This window comes from Magnolia sinica, chromosome 18 (assembly GCF_029962835.1).
Source record: "Magnolia sinica isolate HGM2019 chromosome 18, MsV1, whole genome shotgun sequence".
NCBI classification, from domain to species: Eukaryota; Viridiplantae; Streptophyta; class Magnoliopsida; order Magnoliales; family Magnoliaceae; genus Magnolia; species Magnolia sinica.
In genome coordinates, this window is record NC_080590.1 from 38,736,313 (window position 1) to 38,760,897 (window position 24,585).

At 40.1% G+C, this 24,585-nt stretch overlaps 1 protein-coding gene across 1 annotated transcript in view; it reads right to left on the reverse strand.

The window, feature by feature from the left end:
* Positions 1–268: 268 nt before the first annotated feature.
* Positions 269–24,585, reverse strand: part of LOC131233477 (uncharacterized) — a 217,412-nt gene continuing 193,095 nt past the window's right edge. The window contains exons 8-9 of the mRNA XM_058230191.1: positions 2,542–2,864; positions 269–1,178 (exon numbers count right to left, since the gene is read on the reverse strand). Coding sequence (XP_058086174.1) covers positions 567–1,178; positions 2,542–2,864 — 935 coding nt within the window. The 3' untranslated portion in view covers positions 269–566. The remainder of the gene's footprint in view (positions 1,179–2,541; positions 2,865–24,585) is intronic.

The following is a 24,585-nucleotide window of genomic DNA, read 5'->3' on the forward strand; positions in this document are numbered from 1 at the left end:
AATTCTCATAAACTTCAGTCTAAGACAAAGGACTGAGATGCCTGTCCACTTAATGGATGGCGATTATCAATATATTTTCAATGTTTACCATGAACTGAAACATCAATAGAAAAGTGAAAGTGTTGAAATTTTTAAACAATATGAAGTTTTTGTAGAAAATCCAATTAAGAGGAGATGAATTTTTTTAAACTAATTGCAAAAGAAAATAAATGGCATTCATCATCAATTTGACCAAACAGGGAACTCCCGGAGAGATTTATGAGGAGAGTGGAAATAATCATTATATTAAATTATCACCAACCATAAAACCATATCAATCTCATCCTAAAAGTCCATACAAACACAAGAAAAAACTTATAGAAAACTCCAAAGAAACACAAGAAAAAAACTAGAAACAATCCCCAAATAGAAAACTCCATACAAACCCAATAAAGAACTTGAAACAATCCCCAAAATAAGAAGTCATGAAGCAAATCCAAGAACTGTCTGTTACGAACAACAACAACCCAACTAAAGTGCACAAAAGCGAAACATATCAGCGGAAAGCGTATGTAGCAAACAGAAAATTAGAGAGAAGTCATCTCAGACGTCCGCTGTGGCACCACTGCTATGTAAGATCTTATAAGATCCGCGTAGAGTGGTAATTGCGCCGCTGCAAAAAATGTTATGGGTAAGCAAGTGACAGCGTACACAGGGAAGGCTGCATACCTGATCTGGTTTTCGAGGACAAAGAAGTGGCCAGCACAGAAGGAAACCAAAATGGAAGCAATTGAGATGAAGAGAGTACTAAGACCAAAAATCAGCTTCACTGGTAGACTGCGACGGAAATCAGCTTCTTGGTAGCGAGAAGTAAGAATGGCGAGGAACATAGTTAGGGATGTCACGGAGCAGCACAGTGCAATAAGTGACGTGACGGCAAATACCTCAAATGCAGGCTTGCCTTCAAGTGTTGGGGTTCCTGTTTCTTGTTGAACACCTCCCGGAACTGTTGTCGCTGTGGCAAAAGCCACCGTTGCAATTAGTGCTGCGACAACTGAGCATGATTGAGATGTATTGGTTAGCCATGTACCGCCATCTTTAACCAAATCTTCATGTGTTTCGGTGAACACCTCCTTAGCTGTCCGGCCTTTGTTATTGCGGTGTATGAAGAAATGTCGTTTCATAGATTGCTTCACATACTGTTCGTAAGGTGGGAAGGTTAGACGGAAAGAACTTTGTCACGCAAGTACCAAAAATGTTAAATAAAATAAAACATGGTGGGGGAATGTGTTTGCGTGTGCGTTTAAGTGTCTGTTTGTTTCTGTTTGCATGTTTAGACATCCACGGACACACACATCCACGCACAGAAACAAAAACAAGCATAAGCAATGTATGTGTACCATCCTGTGGTAATGAGCATGTGAGGTGAACGTGATATGTGAACATCTTCCAAATTGTTCATCAGATATATGCGTCATCTCAAATTATCTAGCCCGATCCAAAACTCAGGTTAGATATGGGGAAAGGAAAATGTGGGAGTGGAAGCCCACCTTCATTTTCACCCCGGTCACAAAATCGTCTACTTTTTGGCTTGCAAGTTCATGCAGATGAAGGGTACGACATAGGCCTTGATTCTATACACACAACACATGCCATTTTCCTGTGGCATGTGTTCAAGCATTGTGGTGTGCCTTCGTGTGAGGGTGTGTAATAAATAGATAAATAAATAAAACACATGCCATCTGTCACAATGAAGCTCGTTTTGACTGAGTACCGTAATTCCTGTACCAGTAATACTATGAGTATGCCTACAATCCTAGCATTCATCGGAAGAAATCTAATGTAAGCATCTGGCTTGATTAATCCAGGATGCTCAGTATTTGGAGATATGAGAAAAATACGCCACGAAAATAAGGTCCGGAGGTAACGCCTAGTGTGCCAACTGATGGACGGTAAATTATGTCCACCGACCCAATTACTTGGCCCACCGGAGTATTGGATCAGGCTGAAAGTTGGGCTTGGGGAGTTTCATGAGGTGCCACATCATGTGTACCGATCAAATTTTATACCCATGATGCGTGTGCAAAGGTGCACCGATGAGCTTATGTGTGTGCCATATATATATATATATATATATAGTTTCATATATTGTGCATACCTTTTTACATGATTACCTTGCACATGTTTGGAGATACAAAATCTGAACGGTCCATGTGATACGTGGAAACCCATAAAACCCCCAAGGCTCAGCTTTCACGTGCTCCAAAACTTTAGTCATCAGCCATTGCAAAGAAAGAGGAGAAACCAAGGAAGGAAACTATTTCTTTTTGCCGTGGCCCATTAGAGTGTTGGATCAGGGCCTCAGGTTCTTGGTGTGCCGCATCACCTGGACAACTCAGATTTTGTGCTCTTATCACGTGAGGTGGGTTCTCATAAAACTCTCACCAGTTCTGGTGAGAACTGATGTGCCCGTGAGCACTTCATATATATATATATATATATATATATAGAGAGAGAGAGAGAGAGAGAGAGAGAGAGAGAGAGAGAGAGAGAGAGATGCACCTGGTACCATTTTATCTCCCATTGCATTTGTAGAGCAGCACCTGGGATGCGCCAGGGCTTACTCTGGCCTAGCGTTGCTGCCAAGTGTAAGGCACTGTTCCCTTCTTTGTCTACTTTCTGAAAGACACTATCCTTGGAAGCAGATTCGAAGCTCAACAATAACTGGTATACATGGGGTTGCCTGTACTCCACTGCCAAGAGCACTACATTCTTACCATCTCGATCCGCATCTTGAATCGCTACTGGGAAAGCATCTAGAATTTTCCCTACCATCTCCTTCACTCCCATCTTTGCTGCAATTAATAATGGAGACTCCTTCTTACCTGTCAAATGAGTTGCAACACTGATATATGTGAGGGTGTTTTGGTTTTTCTTTTTTCTTTTTTCTTTTTTTAATTTATTTATTTACACACGCACACACACCACCACACACTCACATGCACGTAGTGGAATTTCACCACCTATAGGTGCTCGAACCCTTAACCAGGTGTTGAAACTCCCGAGAGTCTACCACCCAATTCTCGGTGCTTTGGTTATTTTTTGTGGTCAGCACCGAGAGTTGATGCGGACATATAATACAACCATTCAATATGAGGGATGGGAATCTCAATACTTGACCGAAGTGAATGTTGGAAACGTTTGGACCAAGAGTTGGTGCATAACGTCATGCCCATATGTTTAACTACAACTGAAGAAAATAATAATAATAATAATAACCTCCTGAAAAATACCATTTGGAAAACACCCTCTCATCCCATTTAATTGCATCAAACACCCCACATTTGAAGTGATTATTTTGCTTATGTTGTAGCCTCTCTAGTACAAACATCCAAAGAAAAAAAATTCTAATACCCAAAAAAAAAAAAAAAAAAACCACTACAAAATGCTACCAATAGGGGTTCACACGCATAAGGGCCCTTTCCTTTAATAGAACCAAAGTTATATGGCCTAAAAATGTAATTTCGGTATAACAGTAACAACTAGAGCTGTACATGAACCAAGTTTGCTTGGTGAACTCGCTCGACTCGACTCGAAAAAGCTCGATTCAACTAGTTTGAAACTGAGTTTGAGCTAAATCGAGCTGATTTTTTTAGCTCAAAAAAAAATTTCAAGCCTTCGAGCTTGCCCGAGCTCGACTCTCAACTTGAATTGACTCGGATTGAATCAACTTGATGACTCGGTTATTTTGATATTGATATTTCTTGCCAAGTGTTTGATGAAATGACTCAATGAAGTGTTGTTTCAGGTGCATAGATTCTCTACGGGATCAGCTAGTGGCAAGGAAAGAATGGATACGAAACAAATCATCAAAAAAAAAAAAAAAACTTTACATTATAAAACTACCTTTAAATGATGATTATGATGCTGCTCGCCCAGTGTTTGATGAAATATCTGTATACCGGTGTTACCATTTTGCATTATGTGAAAAATTGAAGACGCGCTCTATGCGTTTGAGAAAATATTGCTTAGGCTCAAACTAGCCTGAGCTATTGACCAAACCGAACCGAGCTGAGTTGGCCACTCGGGCTCGAGGACTAAGCCGAGCGAGTTCGAGCTGGGGTTAGCTACTGGCCGAGCTGAGCCGAGCTATGCCAAGCTCGACTCAATTTGACACGTATACATCTCTAGTAACAACAATCTCTAGCTCGATGGTAAAATCATCAATCCTTTCATGGGAACTTTTCAAGCTTCATTCTTTCAAACAATAAAAAAAATGAATGTTGAAATTGACTCTTTAACAAACCCAACATTACGTCCATGCCAATAAGAATGTTCTTGAAGAAATTGCCTAACTGGTCACTAACTATGATCTTTGTAATCAAGTTTGAATGGATTAGGCCAACAGTATGACCCAGTGCCCACCTCTATTGCCAATCATGCTTATTTAATTAGATTTGAAAAATTATTTGGCCAATTGCTTACTTATAGTGCATCTCCAATAGCATAACCGACTCATCGACAGAATAACATTTGATCGCCTTTTATTCCTCTAAGGCTCATTCCACCCATGGAGGATCTCGAGGCAAAGCTCCTTTTTAAGGACGCGATGGAGGTCACACATTAGGCGAGGGAGCACCTTCTCCATGCCTGCCTCTCCACAGCCTAATCACATAATGCCGATCAAATTTGTAATCATGTTGGTCACTTACCTCTCAATTGTTTTCATCAGTTGGATCTCTCTTTTTAATGATGCCAACCTCCTGAAAATCTTCAGGTCATACCGCTGTGAAACAAGGAGACACTACGTGGTTCACTGATACTAATGCCGCTAATCATGCTATTATCAACTTTTTCTCTTAGTTCAACTCTATGGGCATTCACAGCCTTATAGTGGGCAATGGTAAAGCGTTACCCATCTCTCACATTGGATCCTCATTTTATACATATAATTATTCCACTTTACATTTATGAATTATTCTTCATGTTCCTCATGTTTTTCAAAATCATCTTTATGTTTTTCAATTTGCCAAAGATAATAACTATTATTTTATTTTTACTTCTTCTGATTTTTGTGTTAAGGAAAACAAGTCAAGGAAAATCTTTTTCCAATGACAAATTGATAAGGGCCTCCTTTCCCAATGACATATTGATAAGGGCACTTATCCAATCAAGCTTTCTCCTCTTATTACATTGCTTGTGTAACGACCTTGATTTTTTATTTTATTTTTGAAAAAAAATCACATAAAAACATAAATGATCAAACTAATAGCTTAATTTTGCGGTTATTAACAAAACCAAGCACTGAGCCTAGTTGGTATAGGTACTCTCAATGGAATCTATGTTAAAGGAAAAACTAGCAGGAAATATGACAGAAAATCCTAAAGAAAAGAGCCACCGAGAGAGAGAGAGAGAGAGAGAGAGAGAGAGAGAGAGAGAGAGAGAGAGAGAGAGAGAAGCCTCTCTGTTGGTAAGTTTTCTATAGATTTCTTTTAAATTTTCTGAATTTTCAACCTAAAAACCTTAAATCTAAACAATGAATGAGGTAAATCCATCCTATGTCCACTATTTGGATCCATGGAGAACGTTTGAAGAAAAGAGAACGACTTATGTACGAGATTTCGTATATAAGAGATCGGTTTTAAGAAATCCATCTGTATTATTCTAGGAAGATTTGAATCAAATGATCTTAAAGCCAAATCATGTTAGAATCACGAATCCTAGAGTGATGATCTAACTGAGAGATTTTCCATAGTGATCTATGAATAGCCTAAAAGATGATGGATGATCCTGTAAAATAATTTTAACTGACGATTGTAGATTCTAGAAATTTTGAATCCAAGCAATCCTTTAGTTATTGCACATTTGACTAGGATAAAATCATTGGGTGGGTTGGAACCATTTCAACAATCGATAGAATTCACAAAAGCTAAGGAATAGAGAAGAAAACCCTAAAATTTCTAGAAAATCAGATTGTGTAGGAGAACCTAGCTAACTTTGGTCGATCGATCGAAGTTAATGTTTCATCAATCAAACAGATCAATTTTTGTTCAACGGCCAAAGTTAAAAATTAATATCATGATTCAATTGATTGAAGTCTAGGTTCAATCGATCAAGGGTCTCCTCGAGCTATCTCGATTGATGGAAGGACATCAATCGAGAATGGTAAAAGGTCCAATGAGTAAACTAAATTAAATTAGACCTACTTCGATAGATCGATGGGCGAGCTCGATTGATCGAAGGTGACCAAATTTGTCATGATACTTAAGATGTTAAAATTCAAATTTCATCAATCAACTGATCAAAAATCATGTATTGTCTTTTAAAGTTAGTTAAAAGGAAATGGTGGATTACCTTATTTTGATCAAAGGTAAACCCCACTTGATGGAATAGTTTAATTGAAATGGTAATATGTTAAATCATCTTAATAGGAATTTAAAGTTTAGATTCCCAAGCGTGCAACCATTCGATGGATTCAATTCTACCAAGGATAGGTGAGTGAATCCCAATGTGTCTCATACCTGTACAATTAAGATAGATGATATGATTGTTATGCTTGATACATTTGTTATGATGTCATGATTGATTAACTACTGTATTGTTGTGATAACATGTTAAGATGATCCTTCATGTATTAATTGATGCTCAAATGATTATTCATATGATTTGAATACATGAACATGTCAATCATTACAATCATAAATCCATTGTTTCCTCATAGTACCAAGAGATGTATATATAGATTGAATATGCTGAGTCATATACATTGAGCATGCATTTCATGTATCCATAGCGTTCCTATGATGATTCCTTGAGGCACTCTCTAGATGATTGCATGCACACCTCGTGTCCATGTTCCTGAGAGATCTCCCTAGATGGTTCACCTTGTAGAGTTGTTGTCATATGCCCTCTTTAAAGGAAGCCTACTCATGGAGTAGATGCGCTCCTTGCCTATGGCTACCTATAATACAAGCCTACCAGCGGCAGATGCTGGTTGATTTATCTGGCCCAAGCAAGTGGACGATCAGCCCACTTGACATGCATCCATGACATCTCAGTATACATACCCATACCTACATACATATATTTGATTGTGAATTGTACTATCTTATTTTGTGTTGAGTACGAACCATGTTGGGTTCACTCACCAGCCTGGCTAGATAATGTTGTGGATTAAAAACTATACAAAGGTGAATGAAATAGGAAACCCAAGTCAAGTGTTGAAGAATGAGGCTGGGCTGGCAGATGAAATTCAAGGTCAATGCCCATATTTGGCAGAAGATGAACTTGCTACATTAAATGGTTGATTTATTTATGTAAGTAATTTACTAGGAGATTTAGTTTCCATTCTATATAATTACTAATGTCTAGATTGAATTCAAAAATTGTTCATGGATTAATTATTAGTGAACAATGATTGATATTCTAGTTTAATAAAGTCCCAAATGGGTGGACATAATTTGATTTTGAAATTCTATGGTTGTAGATGCGATGGAATAAGTATTAGTAAAGACCTGTGTTATATAAATGTATGATTACTAATGTTGTGAGAACATATAATACATTAAATTGTCCCTCTTAATAACTGTTGACAATTGGAATTGTGTACACTTGGTGTATGAGTCATAAACCATAACTCGGGTTTGAGGGTCACACTCTGCATCCGAATTGCGGGGCATGATAGAATGGTATTAGAGAGAGGCTTTCATTAAACTTACAGTGTGTAAGGCCTGTATCCTAGTACCGTACCATTTCGCCAACTCCTGCGATCCTCTCCGCGACCCGCTACTTTTAGACAGTGCTTGTGCATGACCCTTAGTCGCATCCAGTAGATCTGAGTCGACTCGACTCGAGACTTATACCCTAGCAACGGCGTCGTCATCGCGGTTCTAATGCCGCGTCTTGCGCACCAATGCGATACCCAAGCTAGGAGTTGTGGACCTGCGTATATTTCAAAGAAACGCCGCGCATTGCGAATTTTGAGAGATTCCAAAGAATCTCTACCCACCTTTCACATCAACTAGTCAAGTATACATCCAGTCACTAGCCCATGCTTTTTTCTCTCCAAGGCAAACAACCCATCCCCTCGTAACCCAAGTCAACCCTCATGTCACTCTACCCATCACTCCATCCCATCTGCCTTACACAACAACCACCCTCTATCTCTCATTCTTTACCCATTCCCCAAGCAACCCAAAGAGAGAGAATGTCTAAGCATTCCAAGGAGAGGAGAACTCAAGTGTGTGGCCCACTTTCTACCCCTAATCTCACATCCCAACCCTTCAATCTTTATCATTCTCCATCAAAGAGGAAGCCTAGGAACAAAGGAAGCCACATAACCAAGAAGAAGATCCAATAGTGGGTGATCTTAGGTTTAGATCATAATTTTTTATGATGGGCCAAGTGGGGCCTACAGGTTGATGGTATAGATTCAATTTGGGACCCAAGGTGTGGCTAATGGCTCACCATGATTCATGTATGTAAATCCATGATGGAGCCATTCTCCATGGGACCCATCATGATGTTTATTTGATGCTCAACATGTAGAGGTCATCTAAACCTTAAATTTGTGGTGGGGATGGTATCCCCACCTTGATTTTTTTCTCATTTGAAGGCCCACATGTTTTAGGACTCATCTTAATGTATGTATTGTAGCTTAAGAGAGCTCATAGTGGTAGAGCTCCCTTCTACTACATGCCTCTCTCCCTCTATTTCTCTCTTTCCCTATTAATGGCCCACCTTGATGATGTATGTGCCATACCCACGCTCCCATTGTGGGATGCCCCTTGCTGCCCAAACTAGGGGCCCACCTCGCTGCCATGTCTAGCTGGCCCACCCTGCTACCCGTTTTTGGGACGGCCTGGACGAAAGGAAAACATAAATTACAGCTTGATTGGAGTGAGGTGGCCCCACCTACCCGTGGACAACACCTCGATGTGTGTCCCATCCATGCCATCTGTCCAGTGAGCTGGGCCCACCTTACTACTGGACTCACCGTCCAACAACCTCCCTGCCCAACCTCAGACAGGCCTGCATAAATGGAAAATATAAATATCAGTTGGTCCATGGCTGGTGGTTCACCCACGTGGACCCTACCCACCTGTATGTGTTTCATCCACATCGTCCAACAAGGGATGGTGGGACCTACCTGATGTATGTGCTTCATCCTCACCGTCCAACAAGGAACAGTGGGACCCACCTAATATATGTTGTATCCACACCGTCCAGCAAGGGACAGTGGGATCTACCTGATGTATGTGCTTCATCCTCACCGTCCAGCAAGGGACGGTGGGACCCACCTAATATATGTTGTATCGACATAGTCCACTAAGGGACAATGGGACCTACATGCTATACGTGTATCATCCACACTATCCAATCCACTGTGGACGATGGGATCCACCATGATGTACGTTTAATCCACACTGTCTAGTGGACAGGCTCACCGTGATGTGTATTATCCACACTGTGATGTATATTATCCACACCGTCCATCCTAACATGGCCAGCGGCCCAGCAGGCCCACTTTGATGTGATGAGGCTCACCTGCTGTATGTAGGCCCACTTGATGTATGTGAGGCCATTGTGGCTGTATGTGAGGCCCACTGTGATTGTATGTGAGGACCATTATGGTTGTATGTGAGGCCCATTGTGAATGTATGAAGCCCATTGTGATTGTATGAGGCCCCTTGTGATTGTATGATGCCCATTGTGAGGTGTGAGGCCTGCCTTGATGTGTGTGTTGTAAGCACACTGTCCATCTGTTTTCCAGGCCATAGGGCTGGCCTGCGAGGCCCACCTTAATGTATATGTTATACACGCTACCCATCCATGTTTTGGAGTGTGTGGCCACCTTGTAACGCCCACCATGATATATGTGTTGTATGCATGTTGTCCATCCACTTTTTTCGGGCCATGGGTTGCCCCATGAGGCCCACTTTAATGTATGTGTTACATACACTATCCACCCATTCTTCTTAGGCTTGGGCTTCCTTTTGAGGCCCCCCATGATATGTGGGTTGTACACACACTATCCATCCATCCTCTAGATAGTATAAGGGTCGTGGGCCCCATTGTTAGTCAAACCCAAGTCCCAGATGGGCCGCACCTTAGGAGTAATAGTGGTTAAAGGCTCACAGTTGTAAATCTCCCTAGGGCCCATTGTAAGCCCACTCCTCATCTTCCTTATTGGGCTATCCTAAACCGTTGGGCCCCCATTGATGATTGTATTACCCACCTTCCCTTATTGGGCTATTCCAATCCATTGGGCCCCCATTGATGATACCCATCTCACCCTACCGGGCTAACCCAAATCCATTGGGCCCCCATTAGTGTTAGGGATACCTGTCCTCCCTTGTTGGGCTAACCCAAATCATTGGGCCCCCATTAGTATTAGAAATACCTGTCCTACCTTTATTGGGCTAACCCAAACCATTAGGGCCCCCATTGATGTAGCGATAAACCTCCCTAGGGCCCATTGTTAAGCCTATACCTTGTTAGGTTAACCCAAACCATTGGGCTCCCATTGATGCCGTTGCTTTCCACTACACCTTGTAAGATTACCCAACCTTGAAGCCTACCTTGTGTACCTACCGAACCCCCATAGGGAAGCCCAGTTTATTGTATGATAGAGAGGGTGAGGAAGCCCCACTTGTTGTACTTAGGCTCGTCCTCTTAACTCACCTTGTTGTATACCCACTTGACTCACCCTATGAGATAAGTCCTACCTTTTATAATCAGTAGCTAGGACCTCGATGTTATGTATGTATCATCCACACCGTCCATTTACCTTTGTGGACGAGTGTGAGGCCCCTACATGATGTTAGCGTGTCACCTAAGCCATCCATTGTTTGTAGAAGAGTACATCACCATCCCTTGCCATAAACGGAAGAATAAGTGGTATCAGATTTGGTATATTCACTGTTGTAGTTTATCTTGATTCATGGGATAGATCCACCATCTTTTCAGTGGACCCCACCTTAGGATACACGATACATTAGCACCTTAAGTAGGTTAGGATAGTCTAACATGGGCCTCACCATATAGACTGCTTCATGCCTAGTGGGGCATATAATTTTGTCCATACTCTTTGTATGAGATATACCAGGTAAGACCGATTATTGTCTGTTTACATCTGATAATCATGCTACTATACTTAGCCTAGTAGGATGCACCGAGAACATGCTGAGTATTACATCATGACATATGCCCATATGCATCATTTGTATGCATATTGTGAGGAATGGTTGATCATAGCATATGCCATTGGGCTGAGATGTTTATGAGATCCCAGTTATTACCTGATTTTATGAATATGATACCGTTTAACGCTCTGACTCATGCATCTCACATTTTGTGTACATGATCACTTTACGCCCTAACGACATTAGGGTTATGGCCTCCATGGGTATATCGTGGATGACAAGATGAGACACCGAAAATATTTGGGACTCCATGGCTAAGGATGCTCCAAGGCCTAGATTGAGTGGATACATGAGCGCTTAAGTGCCAAATACCAGTAGGCCGCGTCTCCCACTGTATTGTAGTCAGTTAGAAGGGGGTGTAGCCTTAGCCGCTCGAGCCGTAAGGGGTAAAGCTAGGCCGAGTTTAACTAGCTTGGAAATGTGTCCGCTATTGATGAGACGGGTAGATACTAGCTGACTACTGGCCGAGAGGGTAGTGAGGTCTCTTTCACTGACTTAGTTGCGTGCCTGGGGGAGAGGCATCCTATGTGGAGTGCACTAGACCCCGATGATATCAGAGACATGTACAGTACTAACATGTGCATTTGCTGGGTAAGAGTTACATACTCATCATTTTACTCATTCATTCATCATTCACTATCTACTCGGGTTGGTGGTGCGCAACTAAATCATTATGTGTACCTTTGCAATGGCCATGATTTTGGCTGAGTATGTGACCAATCTGAGATCAAGAGTTTACCATAATGAGTCTGGCTATCTAATTTTAGGTATGAGACTGGTTTGGATAGAAGTCCCTTGTGATGGACCTCATAGCTTGCGACACCACGTACTATCATCTCGACTACACACTTCAGCTTTGTCGTTTCTTATGCATTGCATCCTCAGCATATGACATTTGGTTTATTATGTTTCTGCATTACATGGCTTATATAAGGCGGTTGGTATTCATGGACCTGTCAGGATTTGCATATTGCATCCTCAGTATACGAAGTCTAGCTTATTATGTCCTTGCATCGCATAGTCTGGATAAGGCTGATGGTATTCATGGATTTGCTAGTATTTTCGCTTACTCTGGTATTATAAGATTTATGGATTGTTAGTATTTTCGCTTACTCTGGTATTGTATGATTTATGGATTGCCAGTATTTTCACTTACTCTAATATTGCACGATTTATGGAATGACAATATTTTCGCTTACTCTGATATTGTATGCTTGACACGTACATTGTGCACACACGCACCACCCTCTGAGCTTCTTAGTAAGCTTATGCACAACCATTATGTGTAAGTGTTGAGGGTCAAATATTGCATATTAAACCCCAGTTATCACATGATTTTATGTACACGATAATGCTTAACGTCCTATTTTAATCGTGTTTTTGTCGCAAGGTGAATTTAGGAGCTTGGACTGAAAAAGGGTATTAAAAGCATGAATTTAATGCTCATAAATCACCACGGTAAGGGATGAAGCTTAGAGGACCGAGGTCAAAGAATTTACATGTTAGAGATCTGAGAAAATCATGTGATTGAAGTTAAAAGGGCCTAACAGTCGTCCAAAATGCAAGAACACAGGGTTCCCACCATCCATTTTGAGGAAGCAGATGGTCGGAGCAGATTTCTCATGTACATCACGATGGACCCCACCTTAAGGGTGTGCGTGTGCACAACTTACATGCACTTGCCATGCACCAAAACCAGGAGGCCGGTTAGCGCACGCTGACCTAAGCTCTCCCTTTAAAAAAATGAAAATCCCATTTTTTGGCCAGTGTCCACACAGATGATTCCCAGTGGGCCACTATGATCGTCCCATTGGACGATTTGAACCATCCAATGTGCTCAAGGGGTGGCCACGACCCCAGCCATGGTGACATTTTAGTCTCATGCACAAGAACACACGCAGATCGTCGTCGAACACAGGATGAATGTTACGCAGTGACAGCATCCATGAGACCTGGACGTTCTGAGTCGTTGTACATCCATAGCTGTGATCGGACAGACGATCTAGACCGTCCAATCCTGTGCAGGGTCTAATCTAACCAGACCCAAGAAGTTAGATCTCCAAAGTGGTTGGCCAATCTGCACCAAACGCGAGTCGAATGCAAGCACTTCTTGCATAAAAACAGAGCAACAATGTGATTTCCTTCACCGCCTCCTGCTGCGTGAACCGACACCTTCCACCGACGCAATCACCATCCCATACATGCTATAAAGAGAGAGATCAGCAACGGTAAGAGGGATAGCTGTGGAGGTGTGGAAGAATCTTGGACGTGAGTAGGGGAGAGAAAGGTAGAACGTGAGCGGGTGGAGGGAAGAAAAGGAGAGTTTTCTTTCCTTTCTTTTTCTTTTTATTTTATTTTGTTTGAGGGATCCCGCCATTCATGTTGGGCTGAACCTCTTAGCAAGGGCTAAGAAGAGAAGCTTGTGGAATGATGGGATTGAATCCTACGAGGCTGATTTATGTTTGAATGAATTTGATCTTAGTTGATAATTAAGGAATGCTTTTAGTGCTTAATGATCAATGAAAGTTCAAAAATAATAAAAATAAAATAAAATAAAATAAAAGGTTTGGTTTATTGTGACTGAAATTACAATGGATCTGCGATGACCTTTGAGTATGTTCCTTTTCCTTTTTGTGATTGCGAAGTCAGGAAGCCCTGTTATTTACCATCGTCTCCTAGGCATGGTTAGATGATGGCACCCTTCCTACCGTTCATACATCTCTCAGATTGAAGTAGATTGGTTTAATTTTGTTGTTTGCTTTGTCTCATGGGCATGGTTTGTTGATGGAATTCATTCTAATTTACTTAAATCTTATCTCTCTAAAACTAGATCAAAAGACGTTCATATATGATTTTCAGGTTATATCTTCCAACTGGATGAAGATGGGACTCGAACTTCAGTTGAGTTCATGAATCGACCGTAGATCTCCCTGATTTCTACAAGTGGATCCTCTAAATCCCTAGTTTTCTACCTTTGAATTCTAAATATTTTAGTTTACTATTTCACCATTATTCCTCAAATTCACCTGATTTAGATTTCATCTTTTTCTAGTTCTAGTTCTAGTTCTAGTTATTTTCAGATTACGTACAGGGTTCAGTCCCTTGGGATTCGACCTCGGTCTCACTGAGTTTATTACTACATCACAACCCTATACTTGGGGAGTGAACAAGTTTTTGGCGCCGTTACCGGGGATTGACGGTTACAATTCTTTGAAATTAATTAGTTTTAGAATTAGTTTAAGATTAGGATTTTACTAACTTTAGTTTTAGATTTTATTTTATTTTTATTTCTAAGAACTAACCTGTTTCCTGTTTTGTAGGATCTTGACATAAACTTCTAATTTGGTAAACTCTTTCTAATTTCTCTACTTTTTCTATTTTTAGAATTAAGATTTTAGTTTTAGAAACTTTCTTATTCTAGGTTTCTTTTTTAGAGACTAACTTTCTATTTTATTTTTTTTGAAATTTTCTATTTCTAGGCTTTCATTTATTTTAGAAAGTTTTTCCCTATTTAGAAACTAACCCAACTTTCCCATTTTGTAGGATTTTGAGATAGGTTTCTAAATTGGTAATTTCTTTCTTAATTTCTTCCTTGTTATTTCTAGATTAGGATTTGTTTTCTTTTTTTTAGCAAGTTTCTAATTCTAACTCTTTTAGAATCTAACTTTGTTTCCTAATTTATTTTTAGAAATTTTCTACTTGTAGACTTTTTTAGAAACTAACCTTCCTATTTTGTAGGCTTTTAAGATAGAAATTTCTAATTCGGTAAGCTCTTTCTCTACTTTCTATTTTTCAGATCTCTTTTAGTAACTTACTTTCTAGTTTAGGACTTTCCTAATTTATTTTAGAAATTTCCACTTTCTTTTAGGAATTTCTTCTTTTAGAAACTAGTTTACTTCTATCTTTCTTTTTAAGGATTTTATAATTTTAGACCTTCTCTTTAGAAACTAACTTTCTATTTTTATTTTTAGAAACTTTCTAATTCTAGGATTTCTTCTATTTTTAGAAACTAATTTCTTTTATTTCCTTTTGTAGGATTTTTACATAGAACTCCACTCTGATAACTTCCTTCTAACTTCTTCTCCTCTTATTTACCATACTGCTATAGGATCTTTTCTTTTATTTTTCTTAGGATTAGATTTAGAGTTAGGGTTGCACCATATATATGTACGAGTGGGAACGTCAGTATGCTGAGAAGAATAACATATATTGGGATGATGATTATGATGGAAATCAACCTATGTCCCAAAACTTTTCTGAAACTATCATTAAGAACCGATCGGAATATAAAGATCCACCGGTTAAGAAGTCCTTACGTGATCATATGCAGGAGAACAATTACACCCCACGGATTAACAAAATAATACGTGAGTGTTGGGGTTATCATAACTATAGGAGTGAGAATTATAATCATTCATCCGATAAAAAGAAAACAATGCGTGATTATATTATAAGTGATAGTATGTATTACTAACCATCAGATTCTCCCACCTATGATCCATATAACTATAATTAGTGGAAACATCAAGATTGGGGAAATGAACCAACAACATGTTATAATAATTATTCTCTTAGATTCCCTACCTTTGAGATCCAACCAGAAACGATTCAAGAGGATTCAATTCAGCGTGACATGGAGTGTCTTGCGGAAATTAGAAAAGCAATGGAAGCACTCAATTCGCGCCTCGATAGGATAGAGGAAGCTCGCTCATCCCAACTACAATCTAATCCAGAAATACAATGCAAGGAAAGTGATCCTCACTCGCTTTTGAAGAAATCTGGAATTTGGAATGAGGAGTTGGATTCCATTAATGAGCATATGGTTCACTTTCCCGATGAGTCGATCTCGATGACGGTTCAAAAGAATGGTGGAGATACATGGGTGTCTTTTAAATATAATGATGATGATATACTTCACTCACAGGATACACTAGATTTTAATGATGAGGGAGAGGTTGGTTTATGTGAACCTCAACCCAATTTGGGAATAGAATGCGAGGAAAGTGATCTCATCCCAAATGTACACTGCAATGAACTAGAATATGATGAGTATTGGGATGACGATCATGAATGTGCAGCCCCAGTTCCCCTAGAATTAATCTCAAGTTTGGTCCAGGTCAATGATCAAGAAGTGCACGAAGTGAGCAGTCATAATGACCTACTCCACTTACCTGACATATCTGATTTAAAAGTGGATGAACTCATTACAACCAACCCTTCTATCTCTTGTGAGACATGTTTGGACCACTCCACTGAATTACATGATGATATGATTCGGGAGATGGACAAGTCACTCGATACGACTTTGGAATTTAAAACCACCTAGTTGAGGCCACCATCTGAACTATTGAATTTTGACGATTCACTGCCTCTTCTAAATAGTATCAATGAACAGAGTCCGCACATCAATACTTCATCTACTAACCCTCTATTTGTCTGTGCAGGGCTGGAGCAAGAGAGCATGCGTCCATCCACTTCAAAAGACGATGAAATCCTTGGGCTCATCATCACAGATTTCGATGCAGGAGACGAGTCACTCCCAGCTGACTTTCCCACATGTTTAAACTCATGCTTGGCACACCTTGTGGATTCCAACGACCTCATGATACAAGAAAAGGTGGACTCCTTACATGACACTATCTTGGTGGTTATCACAGACCAAGCGCACCCTTACTCTGAAGCCCCTTCTTCCCCTAATCATAAATGCTTACCATTAAAGGAGGAGGAGCTGACAATAAAATCGAAGTCTGATACTTTGGAATGTGTTAAGACTACATCACTTCTTTTGAAGTTTTCTGAACTTTATTTACTTGTAGTCTCTGATTCACTATAGGATAATAACACTGAAACTTCTTCTATCATAGGTGAATCGTATATACTCTAGATACCTCAGGCGAATCGACAATAAATTTTTGATGAGGTACATAAGTTTCTCTGGAACGTCATGCTCCCGGGCATCCAAGCATATTGCAAAAAGGGCTTTTAGATGTCTTGTTGAGAAACCTACTGAGAAACTTATCAAGATATTGGCCGGAAGAGGAACCTTGTGGTATGATTGAGTAGTTTTTTCCTGTTTTTATAGGACTAGGGTAGTTTGCTTTATGCTGTTCCAGGATAGAAGGTTTTATGCCATTAGGTTAGTTTGCTTTCTATGTTGTTTTAGGATAGTCGTTTTGGTTAGTTTCTCTCTCGTGCTGATTTGCTTTCATGCTGAGATATTTGTGGAAAAGCCTCTTGATTCTTTTGTCCAGGTACTATCTTTCCATCACTCCTCTTTTACTTTTGTTGTTCCATGTGCATTGCATGTTTATCTCTTTTACATTGAGGACAATGTAGATTTTAGGTTGAGGGTGGGAGATTAGGTTACGTAATTAGTATTTTCTTGGTTTTAAGCAAAATTTGTGAAAAATTTTCAACTTTTTCTAAACTTTCGTGTGAAATCAAAGTAATTTTGAAAGATAGTCGTGATTTAGGAAGTATAAGATACAAAATGTTGGTGATTTACAACTCTTAGATTTAGTTGTCTGACAGATTCCACAGTTGAGTTTGAATTATCAATCCATGATTAGAAGTTTTAAACATTGTTTGAATCATGATTTCACATGTCACATCTCGCTTACACATTGAGGTTTCAATCGATATTAAAGGAATAACTTAGTAATCACTAAACATGAAAGGAACCAACCTAAAAAAATTGAATGGATTAGGCGAACAGTCTTCACCATAGGTTTGCTCCCTATAGGTGAGGATTTGATTCCCCATGGATGATATGTAAAAAAGGGTTGGGTGTACAGTCTTTATCATAGGTTTGCTCCCTATAGGTGAGGATTTGCTTCCCCTTCTTGGTGTTACTTTTAATAAAAAAATCAAAAACTAAAAGAATGAAAAGATGATGTGTGAGGCAAGTTTTGGTTATCATGAATTCTCTTATTGGTTACCAATGATATCCTGAAATAGAGAAGTGAATTTTAATGTTGATAAGTCGAGATTAGACTATACATCCATGGAATTCAATGTTTAGAATTGTTCTAATTGATGGATTAATACTTTGAACTTAATTATGAAGTTTACCGTGTGCTTGAGTCTAGGAGAGAATTATGCCCAACATTCATGAATCTTAGATTTTTCGTATCTGAATCGTTTTTCAAAATATCACTCGGTTTCACAAGAATTGTCTCGTAATTCTCAACTTATTTTTCGCATACTTTGCTCAGGACTTGCAAGATGCTAGTTGGGGGTTGTGTTGAGGGTCAAATATTGCATATCAGACCCTAGTTATTACCTGATTTTATGAATGTGATACCGTTTAACGCCCTACTTTAATCGTGTTTGTGGTGCAATGTGAAGTTACGAGCGTAGACCGAAAAGGATGCTTAAAGCATGGATTTAATTCTCAAAATTCACCAAGGCAACGGACGGACCCCAAGGGACCAGGATTGATGGATTTACATGCTAGAAATCTGAGAAATTCGAGAAACTGAAGCTCAAGTGCCCCAAAATTGGTCCAGAATGCAAGATCACAGGTTCCAACCATCTGTTCGGCTCAAAACTTCATACATGGCCTGAGGACTATAAATGAACCGTACATGTCAAAATTGAGCCATCGGATCCCTATAGAAGTTGCCCAACGGACAAATCAGCCCCTTAAATCCTTAAGTGGGGCCCACCTGATCTCTGGATATGCTTTAATTTTGGACTCAACACCTTAAATGAGGTGAAAAAATAGATGGACGACACAAATTCCTCACAAGCATCATAGTGGATCCCACCTTGAGTAGTATGTGCATAGTGCACATGTACACTAGCCGTGCACTGAAATTGCAATGACGGTCAAACCACTTCAGACCGACAGAGTCTGAAAAATAGCAACTTCCTCTTTTGCTTCTTCCACCAGCATCCGCACCAACAAATTCTCCAGCCCACCATCATCATCCAAGTTGATGATCTGAACCGACCGTACATATGAGGTCTTACGGACCCATGCATGTGCACACACACGGATGTACTTTCAAACACAGAATGGACGGTGGCATAAAATATCCCATGGGCCACGTGAATGCAAGTCCAAACAGACCATTCTCGACTGGTTTTTCGAGAGGAATCTGGTGGACAGGGTGGATTTCTCGAAAAAAGGATGAATTGAGCCCCACAGTTAACGCAAAATCAGCTTTTCCGCATATGTTACGCAGTGACAACGTCCGTGAGACCCGGACGATCTGGGTCGTTGTACATCCATAGCTGTGATCGGACAGACGATCTAGACCGTCCAATCCTATGCAAGGTCTAATCTAACCACACCCAAGAAGTTAGATCTCGAAAGTGGTTAGCCAATCTGCACTAAACGCGGGTCGAACGCAAGCACTTCTTGCATAAAAACAGAGCAACAACGTGATTTCCTTCACCGCCTCCTGCTGCGTGAACCGACACCTTCCACCGACGCAATCACCATCCCATACATGCTATAAAGAGAGAGATCAGCAATGGTAAGAGGGATCATCTTTGGGCTGGACGTGCTTGCACAGGAGAGAGATAGATAGATAGTAGAGTTGTTTTTTTTTCCTTTCTTTTTCTTTTTATTTTATTTTGTTTGAGGGATCTAGCCCATTCATGTTGGACTGAACCTCTTAGCTAGGGCTAAGAGGAGAAGCTTGTAGAATGATGGGACTGAATCCTACGAGGCTAATTTATGTTTGAATGAATTTGATCTTAGTTGATAATTAAGGAATGCTTTTAGTTGTTAATGGTTTGTTGTGACTGAAATTATAATAGATCTACGATGGCATGAGTATTTCCTTTTCCTTTTTGTGATTACGTAGTCAGGAAGCCCTGTTGTTTGCCATCGTCTCCTGGGCATGGTTAGATGACCGCACCCTTCCTACCGTTCATACATCTCTCAGATTGAAGTAGATTGGTTTAATTCTGTTGTTTGCTTTGTCTCATGGGCATGGTTTGTTGATGGAATCCATTTTAATTTACTTAAATCTTCTCTCTAAAACTAGATTAAAAGACGTTCAGATTTGATTTTCAGGTTATATCTTCTAACTGGATGAAGATGGGACTCGAAGTTCAGTTGAGTTCATGAATCGACCGTAGATCTCCCTGATTTCTACAAGTGGATCTTCTGAATCCCTAGTTTCTTACCTTTGAATTCTACATATTTTAGTTTACTATTTCACCATTATTCCTCAAATCCACCTGATTTAGATTTCATCTTTTTCTAGTTCTAGTTCTAGTTATTTTCAGATTACGTACGAGGTTCAGTCCCTTGGGATTCGACCTCGGTCTCACCGAGTTTATTACTACATCACAACCCTATACTTGGGGAGTGAACACCGCACCATATAGACTGCTTCATGCCTAGTGGGGCATATCATTTTGTCCCTACTCTTTATATGAGATAAACCTGGTAAGACCGATTATTATCTGTTTACATCTGATAACCATACTACTATACTTAGCCTAGTAGGATGCACTGAGAACATGCTAAGTATTACATCATGACATTTGCCCATATGCATCATATGTATGCATATTGTGAGGAATGGTTGATCATAGCATATGTCATTGGGCTAAGATGTTTATGAGACTCTCGGTAAGATGGAGTTGACCCACATGAATGCGCAGTGCACATAGGTTTGATGCATGACTAGATGGTATGACTCATGCATCTCGCATTTTGTGTGATATGATCACTTTACGCCCTAGCGACATCAGGGCTATGGCCTTCACGGGTATGTTGTGGATGGCAAGATGGGACACCGAAAATATTCGGGACTCTGTGGCCAGGGGATGCTCCAACGCCTAGATTGAGTGGATACATGAGCGCCCGAGTGTCAAATACCAGTAGGCCGCGTCTCCCACTTTGTTGTAGTCGGTTGGAAGGGGGTGTGGCCTTATCCGCTCGAGGAGTAGGGGGCAAAGCTAGGCCGAGTTTGACTAGCTCGGAAATGTGTTTGCTAATGATGAGACGGGTAGATACTAGCTAATTACTGACTGAGAGGGTAGTGAGGTCTCTTTCACTGACTTGGTTGCGCGCCTGGGGGAGGGGCATCCAATGTGGAGTGCACTAGACCCAGATGATATTAGAGAGATGTACAGTATTAACATGTGCACTTGCTGGGTAGGAGTTGCGTACTTAGCATTTTACTCGTTTATTCATCATTCACTATCCACTTGGGTTGGTGGTGCGCAACTAAATCATTATGTATACCTTCGCAATGGCCACAATTTCGGTTGGGTACGTGACCATCTGAGATCAAGGCTTTACCATAATGAGTCTGGCTATCTAAATTTAGGTATGAGACTGGTTTGGATAGAAGTCCCTTGTGATGGACCTCATAGCTTGCGCACCACGTACTATCATCTCGACTACACACTCCAGCTTTGTTGTTTCTTATGCATTGCATCCTCAGCATATGGCATTTGGTTTATTATGTTTCTGCATTACATGGCCTAAATAAGGTTGTTGGTATTCATGGACCAGTCAGGATTTGCATATTGCATCCTCAGCATATGAAGTCTGGCTTATTATGTCTTTGCATCGCATAGTCTAGATAAGGCTGACAGTATCTAAGGATTTGCTAGTATTTCTGCTTACTCTGGTATTATAAGATTTATGGATTGTTAGTATTTTCGCTTACTCTGGTATTGTACGATTTATGGATTACCAGTATTTTTGCTTACTCTAATATTGCACAATATATGGATTGACAATATTTTGGCTTACTTTGATATTGTATGCTTGACACATACATTGTGCACACACACACACCACCCTATGAGCTTCTTAGTAAGTTTATGCACAACCATTGTATGCAAGTGTTGAGGGTCAAATGTTGCATATTAAACCCCAGTTATCACATGATTTTATGTATATGATAATGCTTAACGTCCTATTTTAATCGTGTTTTTGTCGTAAGGTGAATTTAGGAGCTTGGACTGAAAAAGGGTATTAAAAGCATAGATTTAATGCCCATAAATCACCAAGGTAAGGGACAGAGCTTAGAGGACTGAGGTCGAAGAATTTACATGTCAGAGATTCGAGAAAATCACGTGATTGAAGTTAAAAGGGCCTAACAGTCGTCCAGAATGCAAGAACATAGGGTTCCCACCATCCGTTTGGCTCAAAAGTTTATATATGGCTTGAGGACCCTAAATTAACAGTACACGTCAAATTTCAGCCCTTGGATCCCTGTGGAAGTGGCCCAACGGTCAGATCAGCCCATGAATCATCGATCTGGGGCCCACCTGATATTTGGATATGCTTCAATTTTGGTTTCAACCCCTTAAATTCGGTGAGGAAGCAGATGGTCGGAGCAGATTTCTCATGTACATCACGTTGGACCCCACGTTAAGGGTGTGCATGTGCACAACATATGTGCACTTGCCATGCACCAAAACCAGGAGGCCGGTCAGCGCACGCTGACCTGAGCTCTCCCTTTAAAAAAATGAAAATCCCATTTTTTCACTAGTGTCCACACAGATGATTCCCAGTGGGCCACTATGATCGTCCCATTGGATGATTTGAACCATCCAATGTGCTCAAGGGGTGGCCACGACCCCAACCATGGTGACCTTTTAGTCCCATGCACGAGAACACACGTAGATCGTCGTCAAACACAAGATGAACGGCGGGGTGATTTGATACAATGGGCCACTCCAAACATGAGTAAAAATACCCCTCCACAACTGGTTTTTCACCAGGAATCCAATGGACGGGGTGGATTCTTCCAAAAACATCACTGTGTGGCCCATTGAACACGTCAGCGGCCTCTGTTTTCCACAGGCCATGTGTCCGTGAAAACCAAACGCTATGGGCCATCTATGATCAAGGGTCCGATCGGATGCCCAATCTAGACCGTTCAGATGATGCCTAAGCCCCAGCTGACCCTAGCCATGGAGAAAAAAATGACTGTTCGGCGCTCCTCTTGCTAAGAACTAGATCTAAATGCAAGATTTTTCATTTCGCGGCTTCGCAACGTGCGTATAGTTTATGCACAATTCAATTTTTCTCCACCAACTCCAGTCCTTATGCGTAAACGCTACGCACACCACCACCAGTCGACCTTCCTCATGTATAAAAGAAGAAGAAGAAGAAGAGAGAGAGAGAGAGAGAGAGAGAGAGAGAGAGAGAGAGAGAGAGAGAGAAATTCATCTAGGTAGCGGTGTAGTCGTGGAGGTGTGGAAGAATCTTGGACGTGAGTAGGGGAGAGAAAGTTAGAACGTGAGCATGTGGAGGGAAGAAAAGGAGAGTTTTCTTTCCTTTTTCTTAATTCTTTCATTACTTTTTATTCTAAGAGATTATAGGTCAGTCATATCTGTGATTGGCTAAACCTCTTAGCTAGGGCTAAGAGGTGAAGCTTGTAGTGTGATGGGGTGGTTTCTATACCTTTGATTCATGTTTAAGTTGAATTGATTTTGATTCTAGTTTGATTATAAGGAATACTTTTAGTTTTTAATGATCAATGAAAGTTCATTTAAAATAAAAATAAAATAAAATAAAATAAAAGAAATATTTTTAGATTTTAATGGTTTATTGTGACTTAAATTACAATGGATATGCGATAACTTTGAGTATGTTCTTTTCATTATTGAGATTATGAAGTCAGGAGGCCCTGCCATTCACCATCGTCTCCTGGGCATGGTTGGATGTTGGAATCTTTCCTAACGTTCATAACTCTTTTAGATTAGTTGTGGATTAGTTAAATTCTGTTGTTTGCTTTGTCTCATGGGCATGGTTTTGTGATGGAATTCATTCTAATTCTTATACCTCTCATCTCTTGAGAACTAGATCAAAGGAAGTTCAGATTGGTTTTTAATGAATATCTTTCAACTGGATGAAGATAGGACTTTGATTCTACTTGTGTTCGTGGATCAAGCATAGATCTCCCTGATCTCTACAAGTGGATCATTGGCACCCTAGTTTCCCACCTTTGAACTTTATAAGTTTTAGTCTATTATTTCACCATTATTCCCTTAAAATTTCTTGATTTTGATTACATCTTCGCCTAGTTCTAATTCAAGTTACTTTCAGATTACGTGCAAAGTTCAATCCCTGTGGATTCGACCTCGATCATACCGAGATTGTTGCTACATCACAACCCTATACTTGGGGTGTGAACAAGTTTTTGGCGCCGTTGCCAGGGATTGAAGGTTTCATTTTTCTAAGATTAATTAGTTTTAGAATAGGTTAAGATTAGGATTTTCTAACTTTAGGATTAGGTTTTATTTTTCTAATTTTCTAATTCTAGGATTCTTTCTATTTTTAGAACTAACTTACTTTTTATTTTTAGGTTGTAAGAACTATCCAACTTTAGAATTTTTAGTTTTAGAAACTAATTTCTTTTGTTTTCTTTTGTAGGATTTTAACATAGGAACTTCTAATTTGGTAACTTCCTTCTAA